Raw genomic sequence first — 13,123 nt, 5'->3', positions numbered from 1 at the left:
AATTTCTTAGGAGGAAGGGTGTACTTGCTCTGTAATGCTTTACAACTAGCGTAACGACATCTCCCGTTTCTCTCATAACCTTCAGAGTCTGTTCATGGGTGTAATTTTTCAGCCGATGACCATTCACTGTAATTTTAACATGCTATCATTATAAGCTTGTTAGATTTTTTTTTTCGGGTGTAAAAAACAAGAATAAGAAAATATACAAAATAAGAAAAGAAAAGATACAAGCGGAATAAGGGTAAATATTGGGTGTGCATGTAAATACTGTAGGAATAACAAAAACAAAAAAGAAACAGAAAAGATATTTGCAATAGAATATTAGTAAAAACAATCACTTCCAATTAAAATTTTCCGCTTAAAATACCGGGATCTTCACTGCTTAGATAGAAAAGGCTACCGATGAATTTTATGGTCATCCATATCCAGCGAAAAGGGTAGTGCGCCAAATTTCCTGCAATTTTTGAAACAAAGAAAAGTCGACCAACACCTCAAAAAAAAGGAGAAAAAAGGCAAATTTTAGGCTCAAGTACGTGTGTGTAAAAAAAGAAAAGCTACAAACCGAACAAAGAAAAATAGTAGAATACTCTTCATACAAATAGAGCAGAAAGAAAACGAAGCAGGACTGCCAAACAAAATTTTACCGGTTCAAATACATTGATTTTCAATACTTAGATAGAAAAGGCGACTGATGAATTTTATAGTCATCCACATCTTAGCTGTTATATAACAGGAACAATACTGACCATCTTGAGTAACACAACTCGATCTATCTAATGAAAGAAGAGAAAATCGAATATCCTGCAGCAGCCCTAAGCCAAAGCGGTAGCACAGCTAATTTCCTGCAATTTTTAAAACACAGAAAAGTCGATGGACACCCCAAAAACGAAAAAAAAAAAATGTTTTTTAGGCTCAAGTACGTGTGATTCCGGGTACAAAAAAAGAAGGAGAAATGGGAATAGTATTCACAATAGAAAACTAGTAAGAATAATTACTGCCAAAGAAAACTTTCCCCAGAATACACTGATTTTGGCTGCTTAGACAGAAAAGGCGATGATGAAACTTACGGTCATCCTTATCTTAGCTGTTATACAACAGGGACAATACTGACTATATTGAATAAAGCAACTCCATCTATTCAATAAAAGAAGAAAAAATCGAATATAATAAACCAGCCTTAAGCCACAAGGACGGCACCCCTAGTTTCTTGTAATTTTCCAAAACATAAAATTATGTTTTGGAGAATTATTTCGATTTTTCTAAATTATTTCGGCTTTTCCACTAGTTTCCAAAACATAGAATTGTCCACCAATACCCCAAAAACAAGAGAAAAAAGGCGCTTTTTGGCTCGGGTATTTCGAATGTTGCTGGTTTTAAGGGATTTTGGTTTGTTTTTCTAATGACGAATAGTCGTTGGCGATTTCTTAGCGGGGAAAAATAAAAGTTAATTATATTAAAATAAACGAAGTAACTACAAGTGTTACTGCTACTACTAAAATCTCACTGCGCCACTAAGGCGCCCGAGGCCAACAAAGCTAAGATGCTCCTCTTCCATACCAATCTATTTAAATCCTCCCTCTTTACACCCTCACAATAAATTCAACTTCCTTCAAATTCTTCTTTGCAACCTCATTCAATCCAATTCGGGGACGACCTGCTCTTCGTTTGGTCCTAGATGGATGGACGAAAAAGGCCAACCTTTGGCAATCTGTCATCCTTCCTCCGCGGAACGTGTCCTAGCCATCCCAACATTTTTTTCGTTATAGCCTTAGCAAGCGAAATAGAACAACATTTTTCGTACAGCTTACTGTTTGAAATACGGTCAGTCAGACAGGTATACAAAACAGTCGGTAGGCAATTCCTCTTGAAACAATCTAGTAAATCCTCCGTCGCATTTTGGAGCACCGACATTTCAGAGCCATACTTGGAGACTGTTATTATTGAAGCTTCCAATACTCTGGTTTTAGTACGGAGACTTACCTTCCTATTAGTCCAAACTTGGAGGCATCTTAAATACCATATATAAATTTTAGAGTTATAATTTTCCGAAAAACACCATTTTAGTTTATATAGCTTTTTAGTAATAATATTATAAGTTATTTCCATTATTACTGATTATCAGTACGAACACAGGAACGCACATGAAAGAACAAAGAGTTAAATGAGAAGCTAGAACTCCTCAAGACCCAAATTATGGAGATGACTTGAGTGACCTACATATGTTAGCAAAAGAAATGAATTTTCAATGGTTTTATGGGTTCAGGGTGCAAAAATGGGCTTGAAAATGAATGTTAAGAAGGCTAGGTCACTTAAAGTTGGAATAAATAAGGATGTAGAGGTGAAGCTAAGTAATAAGTAACTAGGTAAACACTCTGTAAACAGGGCGAAGAAATAAAAAGTAGAATAACACAGGTGCAGGTGATTTTTTTGCTATTGTAAAAGCTTGGAAAATATTAGGATAATTTCTAGAACTGAGATCGGGATACTTGAAGTAATGGTAATGACAGCGGTCAAGTATGGCTCTGAAATGGGGCTGCTTCAGTAGATTGAGGAGCATATAATAAATGTTTTCCAAAAAATCATTTATGGGTAGTTTTTAAGCACTCGTTTGAATGACCGTAAAGCAAACAATCAGCTACAGGAAAGATAAGATTCCATCCCATTTCCTAGGGATATAATGCAAGAAAGGTCAAGACGGATACGTAGATTAAGTTTTACTCATGTGTGTTGGCATCTTATGTTGCCCAAAATTACTGATTATGTAATCTAGCTGGGGCCAAATAAAAAGCAGGACGTCGTCAAAGGGGTGGGATAAGGTCTTAAGAAAAGATTAAAACAGAGTAGGAGTTTCAGAAAAGGGGTTGAAGAATGAAGGCTTGAACAGAGTGGAGGAGATGAAGAGCATGCGCAGCTATGTGGGCCCCACATGGCTTGGTATTGCAATGTGTTTTCCGTAGTAGTGGAAAATTCAGGTAAAAATAAAGTCAAATTATTGCCCGCCCTTAATTTCAGCATCCAAAATTTAAAATTCATTTCTGGGCCAAAAAATCGGCTGAGTTTTCCCCATTTTGTTTTCCCTTGCAACTGATCCCACTCTGAGGTTGGTCAAAGGTCTTGTGAATTTATTTCTTACCAGACAAAATTGCGTCCCCCACAAAGAGTTGGCCAGTAAGATCTGCAGCTTGATCCCGAAACACTCTTGAGATAAAAACAGGTAGTCCATGCTCCGCTCCTCCTTTTATGCTAAGCCCCAGACCAGAACCGTTCTGTTTCACCACAATCACTTCCCTCTCCTAAATAGAAATATAAATTATACAAAAAGTAAATGCAGAAAAGGAGAAGCTACCAATTTTAATTGCAAGCATTGTAATGTCATCTACTTCCTGTTTGAGACTAACAGTATCAATACAGGTACCTACCTCACCATGATAATTTTTTTACAAACAAACACTAAACTATTGCACTGTATCTGCTTTTCCAAAAAAAAATTAGTATTTTTTCGGGAAAATTGATATCTTGGGATACTTTCGCATAAAAACATGATCTAGATAGGTCACAAGTCTGAGAAAATTCGGTAAGAGCCTTAATTTTGGTTTTATGCAAATGACGTCATGTAGTAAAAATTACAATGACGTTATACACGTAAAACAATACAATGACGTCATGTATGTCATGGCATCAAAAATTATAACGACGTTATGTACGTAAAAAATTAAATTGACGTCATGTACGTCACTGCATCATATGACACCATTCCTCTTATATAAGATACCTGAGTGTCCAAATGTAGTCAGTTATTTATCCAATGCAATGTTGAAAGGAAGACCCAAAAAACGAAAATTTGCAGTTGCATTTACTATAAATTATGATTCTGTGGAACCAATACCTAAACTATCAAACGTGATAAGATATGAAACTAGAGAACCTGGACCATCAGTTGTGACAACACCAATACGGGCAGCTAAAGAAAAGGACATTGCTAAAGTATCTGAAGTAATTAAAATCCAAAAATGTGTCAAAAATGAGAACCAAAGACACGCGCAGTTAGAAGATATGCGAAAACTACAATTAGAACGTATCAAAAATAAAAAGAAGAGCAAAGATAGACGCGGTTAGAAGATAAACAAAAACAACAATTAGAGTGTATGAAAAACGAAAATGAACAACAAGACAGGGGCAGTTAAAAGATATGCTAAAATGAGAATTATAGCGTATCAAAACTTAAAAAGAAGAGCAAAGATACACCCGGTTAAAAGATAAACGAAAACAAGAATTAAAGCGTGTCAAAAATGAAAATGAAGATTAAAGACACATGCGGTTACAAGAACAGCGGTGTCGTAATCTTCGTTACCAATAACAGGTGGTACAAAACCAAGTACATACGTACAAAGATGCCATAAGGTCAGTAAATGTTACATATAAGTCTTTGAGACCCTTCAACGTTGCTTGTATTCACTGTGGAGCCCTTTATTTTCCGGAAGAAAGAGTAGCAAACAACGGTAATTCTTTTGCAGATTGCTGCTAGCTTGGGCGAATTGCAATGTCGCCACCTCAATTCCAAATGAATTGGTTTGCCTTTTTTTAGGAAGTCACTTGCTCTCTGAAGAATTTCATAATAAAATTACTTGAACTAGTGTTTTACCCTAGCTTCATTCAACGTAAGCGATGATCGAACCATAAATAGTCGGAATATATTTAGCTTTAAAGTAGCTGGACAAATTTGTCACATAATCAATTTAGCGGCAAATCGGTTAAAAACTGCTAAAGGTGAAATTGAGCCACCTTCATATGGCAAAGGTTGCAACAAAATGAATAAAGTGGAGGATGATGCAAGTCAACTTGCTGCTTCATTGGGACAACAGCCTCCAAACATGCAGCTCAATTTTATTTTGCCAGATGGTGTAGATTATAGGCAGTTTATAGGTGTTATTATACGACTTCTTAAATACTTAGCCTCAAAACAGGATGCATTCGTTGGTGAAAAGGTTATACTACCGTCATCATTCGTCAGATCAACACGCTACTTCGCTAAACATTTTGAAGATGCCTTGGCTATTGTTCGTCACCTTGGACCCCCAGATTTCTTTATATCTCTGATTTGCAATCCTGATTGGCCTGAATTTAAAGAAGCAGCAACTATTAAATTTGATTATCACTCTATTATAGAACCGTTCCCTCAAAATCGTCCCGATCTCATTACTCGAATTGCAAAACTAAAATTTGATCATATAATCAATGATATTGATAAGGATCAGATATTTGGAAAGGCTGCGGCATATGTGTATACGATTGAATTTCAAAAACATGGACTACCACATATGCATTTGCTATTGATCATGAGTCCTCAGGATTAAATCCATAATCCAGCTGAAATTGATGATCTTATTTCAGCTGAAATTCCAAACTCCAACGATCCATTATTAACAGAATTAGTCTTAAAGTGGATGATTCATAATCCGGGTGGGAATTTAAATCCAAATGTGAGTTGTATGATTAATAAAAATGGAAAATTCCAGTGCTGCTTTGGTTTTCCAAAGCAGTACAATTCAGTCACATCTCTAGCGGATGTAAAAAAAAAAAAACAAGTATCGACGTCGTTATGATCGCAAACTAGACGAAATAAATAGAGAAGAATTTTCACATGACCATGCTGTTTATCGAAAAGTTTCTAATAATCGCCAAATTATTCGGGATAATCGTCATGTCGCCATATATAATCCTAATTATTTTGGGAAAAAATGTTTTTCATAGATGGGCCAGGTGGTACCGGTAAAACATTTATTTATAGCGCCTTTTATCACATTGTGTGTCGAAAAAATTACAAAGTACAATGTATGGCTTATACAGGAATTTCAGCAACTTTATTGCCATTTGGACTAACAACACAAGAGACCTTCGGCTTGAAAATTTCACTTTCCTCAGATTCTGTTTCCTATAAAAGACCTGGTTCAAGCAGAGGTTTAGGAATAAGCTCCAGTAGATGATTTCCTACTTGACGAAGCATCCATGCTTCCCAAATATGGCTTAGAAAATATGGATCAGTTGTTGTGGTCAATTGCAAATCTGAACCTACCCTTTGGTGGGAAAATTTTAGTTGCTGGAGGTGATTTTCGACAGTGTTTACCAGTTCAACACCGAAGCAACCACAGTGAAACACTGGATTTATCAGTAAAAACAATTCATCTTTGTAAGAATTTCAAACATGTTTCTTTTAAGAAAAAAATACGGGTCGATCCTGAACAGGAAGTATTTGCAAAGTATATCCTCAAACTGGGAAAAGGAAATCTTCCTAAAAATGAACTCAATGAAATTGAATACCGGAAGATATAATTTCCAATGGAAATTTAATTGAGGAAGTATTTGGAGAATGTTATTCTAAACAAAGTTTCCATTTAATGAAGGATCAAGTTATTTTAGCTTCAACCAACAAAGAAGTTAGTAAAATAAATGCGAAAATTCTCGATCGCCTTCCAAGAGAATACAAACCATATAAAAGTTACGATTCTGTAAAAGATAAAGAAAAAGGAGGAATTTAATTTACTCCATAATTCCTCAATTCAATAGAAACAGCAGATTTACCCCCCCCCCCCCATGACTTAAAAATAAAGGAAAATTTTTATATTTCAGAGGGAAATAATATCCTGAGTTTCAGTTAACTCTAGTAAAGGTCAACTTGGATGTACTTTTCAACGACAGCAATTTCCACTTCGACCCGCATTTGCCATGACTATACATGGTTCGCAAGGGCAAACTTTCGAATTTGTTGGCACCAACTTTAGTACTCCAGTTTTTAATCATGGAATGTTATAAGTTCCATTTTCTTGTGTGAAAAGACGACATAGGTTAAAAGTTCTGCTACACCTGAAAATGAATAAAAAACATATAACAAAGTGTGAAGGAAGTCCTGACAACTACCAACGAAACATCTTATTGTTAGAGTGATATTTCTTTTTTGATCATCAATGCCTACCATACCTTTCTTTAAAAAAAACCCAAGGTTTGGCTATATGTCTTTAATAATGACGAAAGACAAGCCGAGGTAAAACGAACCAAACAAATTGAAAATGATAACAATAATGATTGGGTTTTAGATCTTGACATGGATAAGGTCATCAAGACTTAGTATGCCTTTGAAAAATAAAACACCTGAAACAAATAAGTCGTTTGAAGAAAAAGAAGTTTTTGTCCCTCCGCCCGAGCAATTAAAAGAAACAAAGGTTTGGCGATATGTCTTACATAGTGACAACAGACAAGTTGAGGCAAAAGAAGAAGTTTTTGTTCCACCACCTGACCAATTAAAAGAAACAAAGGTTTGGCCATGCGTCTTTCATAATGACAAAAGACAAGCCGAGGCTCATTTGCCCTCTAGGCATTACAAGATTACTGAAAATACCGTTTGTAAATAGACTAATTACCCTTGGTATTTTATACTGAGCTACCGTATGTTCCTTTTGTGATGTTCCATGCATCATAAATATAAAAACGATAAGTTCCCTTCTGGGGGGGGGGGAGGGACCATAATGATGCAATTCATTCTCTTGAAACATACTCATAAAATATGAAATCAATAATAGGATTTTTTTTGTCAATCATATGTTTCTTGTGCAATTTTGTCTACATCATAGACACTGACAACAATATAGCTGCTACTGAGGCATATATGGCGTAGGTATGCTTTTTGAATGTATTCAACGAGTAGTAATTATGTAGGTATTTTTTTTCGAAAAAATGGCTCCATATTTTTTCAGAATAATTGGCATCCTGGGAAATTCTGACCTAAAAAAAACGATCTATATAGGTCATTAGTTAGCTATTGTTGCTTGGCCAAAGGAGATAAATAATAAGAAAAGAAGGAAAACTACCTTACTGTCCAAAGGAAATGGACGATTTCCAATTGCAGAATCACAATTTGAAGCACACTGTTTTTGAAGGAGAATTGAGTCTTTAGTAACAACCAAGCACCTCGATTGTGGTGAAACCTTACCATCACTCACAGCAACAAGGCCATGGCGAATTACCTAAAAAAAAGAGCTGCACAAGCTGAAACACATGAGGACATTTTTTCATTAGAGCAGGGGGAGGGGGGTAGTCCAATACTTAAAATAAATTCTTGTGCCTACATGACCAAGTTTCAAAGTAGTTAAAAATTTGTATTTCTAAACTATTCTTGGTGTGAGGGAACATTTGCATGAACACAATAGAAGTTTTTTTTTCATTCTTCCACTTTGCAGGTATGATATAGGTTGTAGATTTACAACTGTAGGTATGAATACGTTTCATACAAGAAAATCAAATTTTCAGGGAGGTTACAGCTATTCTTTTGGGAATTCTATAGGGGGGGGGCTCAAAACATGACCTTCTGCACCTGAAATTTCAGAGTTGTCTTGGCAAGTCTATTGCGCCATCTCCTCGTCCACCTATTTCCCCTTCACTGACCACAATTCATTCTTGGAGATTGTAGTCTTCATGGTATGAACTTCAGAAAGTTTTTAATAGCATGAGCTATAGGCATCAGAAACTGGGAAAATCAGGGATTTTTAATCAAGTCAGAATCAATATTGGAGATTTGTTTCATCAGCAAAGGTCTTTTTTAATACAATAGAATTGTACAGCATTATGGGCTGTCATTTCTTCTGAAAATCCTACCCATCACTTGAGCTTTTAGTAAGTATCTGATTGATTTTTGAATTTACTTGCAAAATCAATATTTAATTGCTCCTATTTATGAATGAGGTCAGTTGTGGCTAAATTGTCATAATCTTATGCTAATACTTAGACCCCAGATCCTCATGTGCCTCCGGAGGCACTTAGGGCATCAACAAAGAGTCACCAGTCTTTCTCATATCCCACAGCACTAGCACATCTTCCCACTTGGGTTGCAGGCATGTGTTATGAGAGCAGAGATCCGACTGGCAAGTTTGGCATGGCGTGCTCTTGGGATGAAACTTCTTCTTGATCCTCCAAGTTGCCACTGGAGGATTGCCTTGGGAGCTCTAAGGTCCCCCATTGCTATCCATTATTATACCATGATTTGGCTGCATACATCAAAGTTGACAGAACATTTCTATTGAAGAGTCTAAGTTTGATACAACGCAATAAGACATTTGATCATCAGATTTCATTTGGCCTTTTGAAAGCTTCCCCCATTGCTCTCCATTAATATGTCATGAGTCAGCTGCATACATCAGAATTGAAAGAACAATGCTATTGAAGAGTCTAAGCTTGTCTTGACATGTGCCTTGCTGGTCCTTCTAACTAGAATACTGTAAAGCATATGAAAAACGTTTACATAGAAGCAGACTTAAGGGGTTTCTTGTCATTATTTCATTATTTTTTTTGGAAGTTTATATTGTTCATGTTTCAAGTACATTTTGGGAGGTTTGTCTCTCTTTTTTTGAATCTGTACAAACTTATGTATATTTATGATATACATAAAACTATAAAACTTATGTATATTTATATTCAAAACACTATTTTTGGTTCTGGTGAATGAAATATTGGTAACACTTGAGAGTTAGGATTCTTTTGAAAGAAACAACCAAATAAAATAAGAGTAGTACTATTAGATTCTTTATTTTATACACTTTAAAATATCATGGCTGGTTTTATAAAAATGCAGTCTATCCCCTAAAACATGATTTTCCAGAGTCATTGCTGGCATATAGGTCATTGAATTGATAATTTGGTTGCAGGGTCTTTTTTTGCAAGGAAAGTAACAAGCCTGTTGCCTAATCTTGTTGCAGTGGATAATTGATCCATTCGCCCTAAATTGCCAAGCAAAACATCAATCCTCATAGCTAGAAAAGGTGGTCCCAGATATAGCCCAAAGAATTTCCAATTCTTATCTGCTTTTTCAAAATAATTTCTAACAATATTTTTATCCAACATGGTAATCAGATACAGGTAAAACAGACATCATTGAGTTTAGAATGCAAAAACCTGTTTTTACAAAGAACCATTGCTGTCAGGTAAAGCTGCCTTTCTGCCATCCAGCATTCTCTAAAACATTACTCAAGGTCATCTAGCATAGTTCTGTTTGATATTCAACCATCCAGAAAATCATTTTGATATGTTACAACTTTTGTTTTTGAGTAAACCTACCTCAAAGTTTGGGAAATACCCCCTTTAAAAATATTTTGCATTTAAATTTCCTTTGTTTGTTCTTTTTTAATTCAGTGGAATTTAGTCCTTGTAGTAGTCTACTAGAAAAAAGCTGAATTATCTTGTCATGTTCTGTGTCCATCTTATGGCAAAATATTCAGAAAAAAAAAAAAAAAATCAACCCTTGATTTTGTAGATGGGTGTCATCTGGTATACAATGGGACAAAAAAAAGATGGTACACACTGGGACATGTCTCAGCATGTACCAGATGACACCCCTCTACAACATCAAGGGAGATTTTTTTTTCTTCTGAAGATAATTTTCTCCAAAAGGGTTTAGGTGCATCCAAGTTGTCAAAGCAGCATAGATAACATTTAGGAACAAAATAGGGTATTAAGTTTCAACTTTCAGGGAAATTCGAGGGGGAGGGGTAAAACTAAATCAAAAGGCACTATGCATATCCATATTGTTGAAAGGGTGCACGTGCAATATTCCAGAAAAACAGGGAGGTCAAGGGGAGATGTTTAATTGAATCAAAAGACAATCCATCCAAGCTTGTCATAAGAGCATCTTCAGAACATCTTAGGAACAGATAAAAGTATTTAGTTGAAACTTTCAGGGTATGTTGAGGTTGATTTATAATTAAATATGCATGTCAAAATGGCCTATATGCAAAAGGTAAGGGTATTAAGGTGAAAATATCAGGAAATAGTGCAGTGAATGTGGAGCAAAACCAAAATGCACTCTATGCATGCAAGTTTTTCAAAAAAGTATATTAACAAAATCTGAGGAACAGCTGAAAGTGTTCAATTGAACCTTTCAGTGCTACTAAAACTACTACTTATTCTATTAGTATTGTTGCTATTTTGACTATTCCAAACTGTGACTGCTTTTGACTGTTTGCATTTGTGACTACTTGCAACTGTAAATACTTATGACTGTGACTGATTGCAACTCCAACTTCCACTAATTGTAACTGCAACATCTGCAATTGCCAGTACATACAACTTTGACTGCATGAACTACTTGCAAATATGAATGGCACCTCAAACTGTGAAAATGGCTACATGCAACTGTGACTCTTGTAACTGTGACTACTTGTGACTGTAACTGTTATTATAACTACAACTGCTATCACTCAAATAAGTTATTTTTAAGATTAACTATATATTTACAAATCTATATATGAACATACAGTGCAAAAGTATATGTCATGTGTCTGGCCAGACTTCAAAATTGGAAGTGGCCAAACCAAGGGGACTCTATCTTTAACCTCAGAGAAGATATACTCAAAAAATTATCACTCCCTGTTCCTGCTTCCAGAACAACTTCATATTTAATGTTTCCCAACAGGCAGTCCATTTATGGACTGCTTGATTTTAGTTATTTGATGTTTATTTGTTTTGTTTTTTAGTTTTCACGATTTTAGTTTATTTGTTTTTGCTAATAAACAGATCATAACCCACTATGTACCATCCCTTGTCCCTGTATGCAGAACCCCCTGATATTTAGTGGGACAACTGATACGTTCAGGAATTTCCCATCTTTTTCTTCAGTTGAAAAGTAAAATAACTGAAAAAAATCACATTCTATTCTCCTGGTAATGGGCTTCCATTTGACCTATTAACCAGTTCTTTAGTCAACCATTTTATATGATTTTTTTTTTTACCATACAAAAAATATCACATCATGTATACTACTCTCCCTAGGCTGTGTAATATAATCCTACAGATGTATGAGGGACCACCTGGGGAGTGATGGTACATTTATAGCAAAGTGACAAATATTTGGGAATGGCCAAGCATAAAATAAGAAACCTAACAGTACAGTAAACTCTAGATAATTTGACACTTTGAATCTGTTGATAATTAGAACTGTGTTTGTGGTCCCTTGAAAAACACTTTATAAGTTGGAAAAGAAATACCTCAATAATTTGGATTTGTAATAAGGGCATCTTGCTTTGCAGTAGTCTATGAAAATATATAAATTCCACTGGATTGCCTTGATAAAAGTGAGAATCTGAGCAGTTTTGACCTCTGTAATTATGATTGATTAGGCCTTGAAAGATGTCAGTTCTACCACCCTACATAACTGCTTCAAACAAGGTGGGTTTGCTAAGGAAACAGAAAACCCTGCATAATTATCAGAGTCCTGATATTTAACAGGATTCATCCCCATAGACACAGAGCGGTTACTTCTACCAAATTGTGATTACCTTTGAGGATTTTGTTCAAATGGATGATGGAATTAATGTCCATAGTGCTTTTATTGATGCCAAATTATTCTCTTTTCAAGTTGATGAGGGGGAGGATAAATAAGAAGAAACATTTATTTCAGTAATATTAACTAGGCAAGATTATTAATCTGGACCTTGTGTTCCTATGCTCTCAGAAGAGAAACAAGTGATAATTTCTTTACAGCTTTCATTACCATTGAAAATAAGTTGAACAATGTAAGATGGAAGTCTATAAATAAATTATAAACTACTTTACAAAATAATTTTATTTTTTTATATGCATGGTTTTACCATACTCAATATACATATGCTAATCAGAAGTTAAATAAAAAAGTTTACATGTAGGCCTAAGTATGTACATATATGTTTTATGTTTTTCAACAAAGCACTTGTTTATTTGAAATTCTTCCTTGTTCCTTCTTGATTATTTGAACTCTTGTTATTTTGATCATCTTGGTAATTTGAACTTTTCTTCTGGTCTCTTGAGTTTCAATTTATTGAAAGTAAACTCAAGTATCTTTATTATCATGGCTCCTTTAGAGGAGCCTTATCTCTCTATTTTTACCTTTACACTAGCATATGTTAGCATGGCTCTTTATAAGAGTTTGCAAATTCTTCTTTATTCAAATAGCTTTGTTTAATATAAAAAAAACAGGTAAAATTCTAATGGGCTATATAATTTAGCAAAGATGGAAGTAAAAATGTCATTTGATGCCTTTTTTTATGCTCTTTCACAATCTAATGATTGCTTCTGGGGGCTAATTGCATCTTGAGCCCTTAAAGGG

The 13,123-nt window shown here is 35.1% G+C and overlaps 1 protein-coding gene across 1 annotated transcript in view; it reads right to left on the bottom strand.

The window, feature by feature from the left end:
- Positions 1 to 13,123, bottom strand: part of Syn2 (Syntrophin-like 2) — a 51,116-nt gene that overhangs the window by 29,598 nt on the left and 8,395 nt on the right. Inside the window, exons 2-4 of the mRNA XM_089089743.1 lie at positions 7,863 to 8,018; positions 3,134 to 3,293; positions 1 to 126 (exon numbers count right to left, since the gene is read on the bottom strand). Coding sequence (XP_088945869.1) covers positions 1 to 126; positions 3,134 to 3,293; positions 7,863 to 8,018 — 442 coding nt within the window. The remainder of the gene's footprint in view (positions 127 to 3,133; positions 3,294 to 7,862; positions 8,019 to 13,123) is intronic.

This window comes from Artemia sp. Qi Xiang Cuo, chromosome 5 (assembly GCF_049724085.1).
Source record: "Artemia sp. Qi Xiang Cuo chromosome 5, ASM4972408v1, whole genome shotgun sequence".
In the NCBI taxonomy this organism is placed as follows: domain Eukaryota; kingdom Metazoa; phylum Arthropoda; class Branchiopoda; order Anostraca; family Artemiidae; genus Artemia; species Artemia sp. Qi Xiang Cuo.
This window is presented reverse-complemented; position numbering and strand designations above follow the sequence as displayed.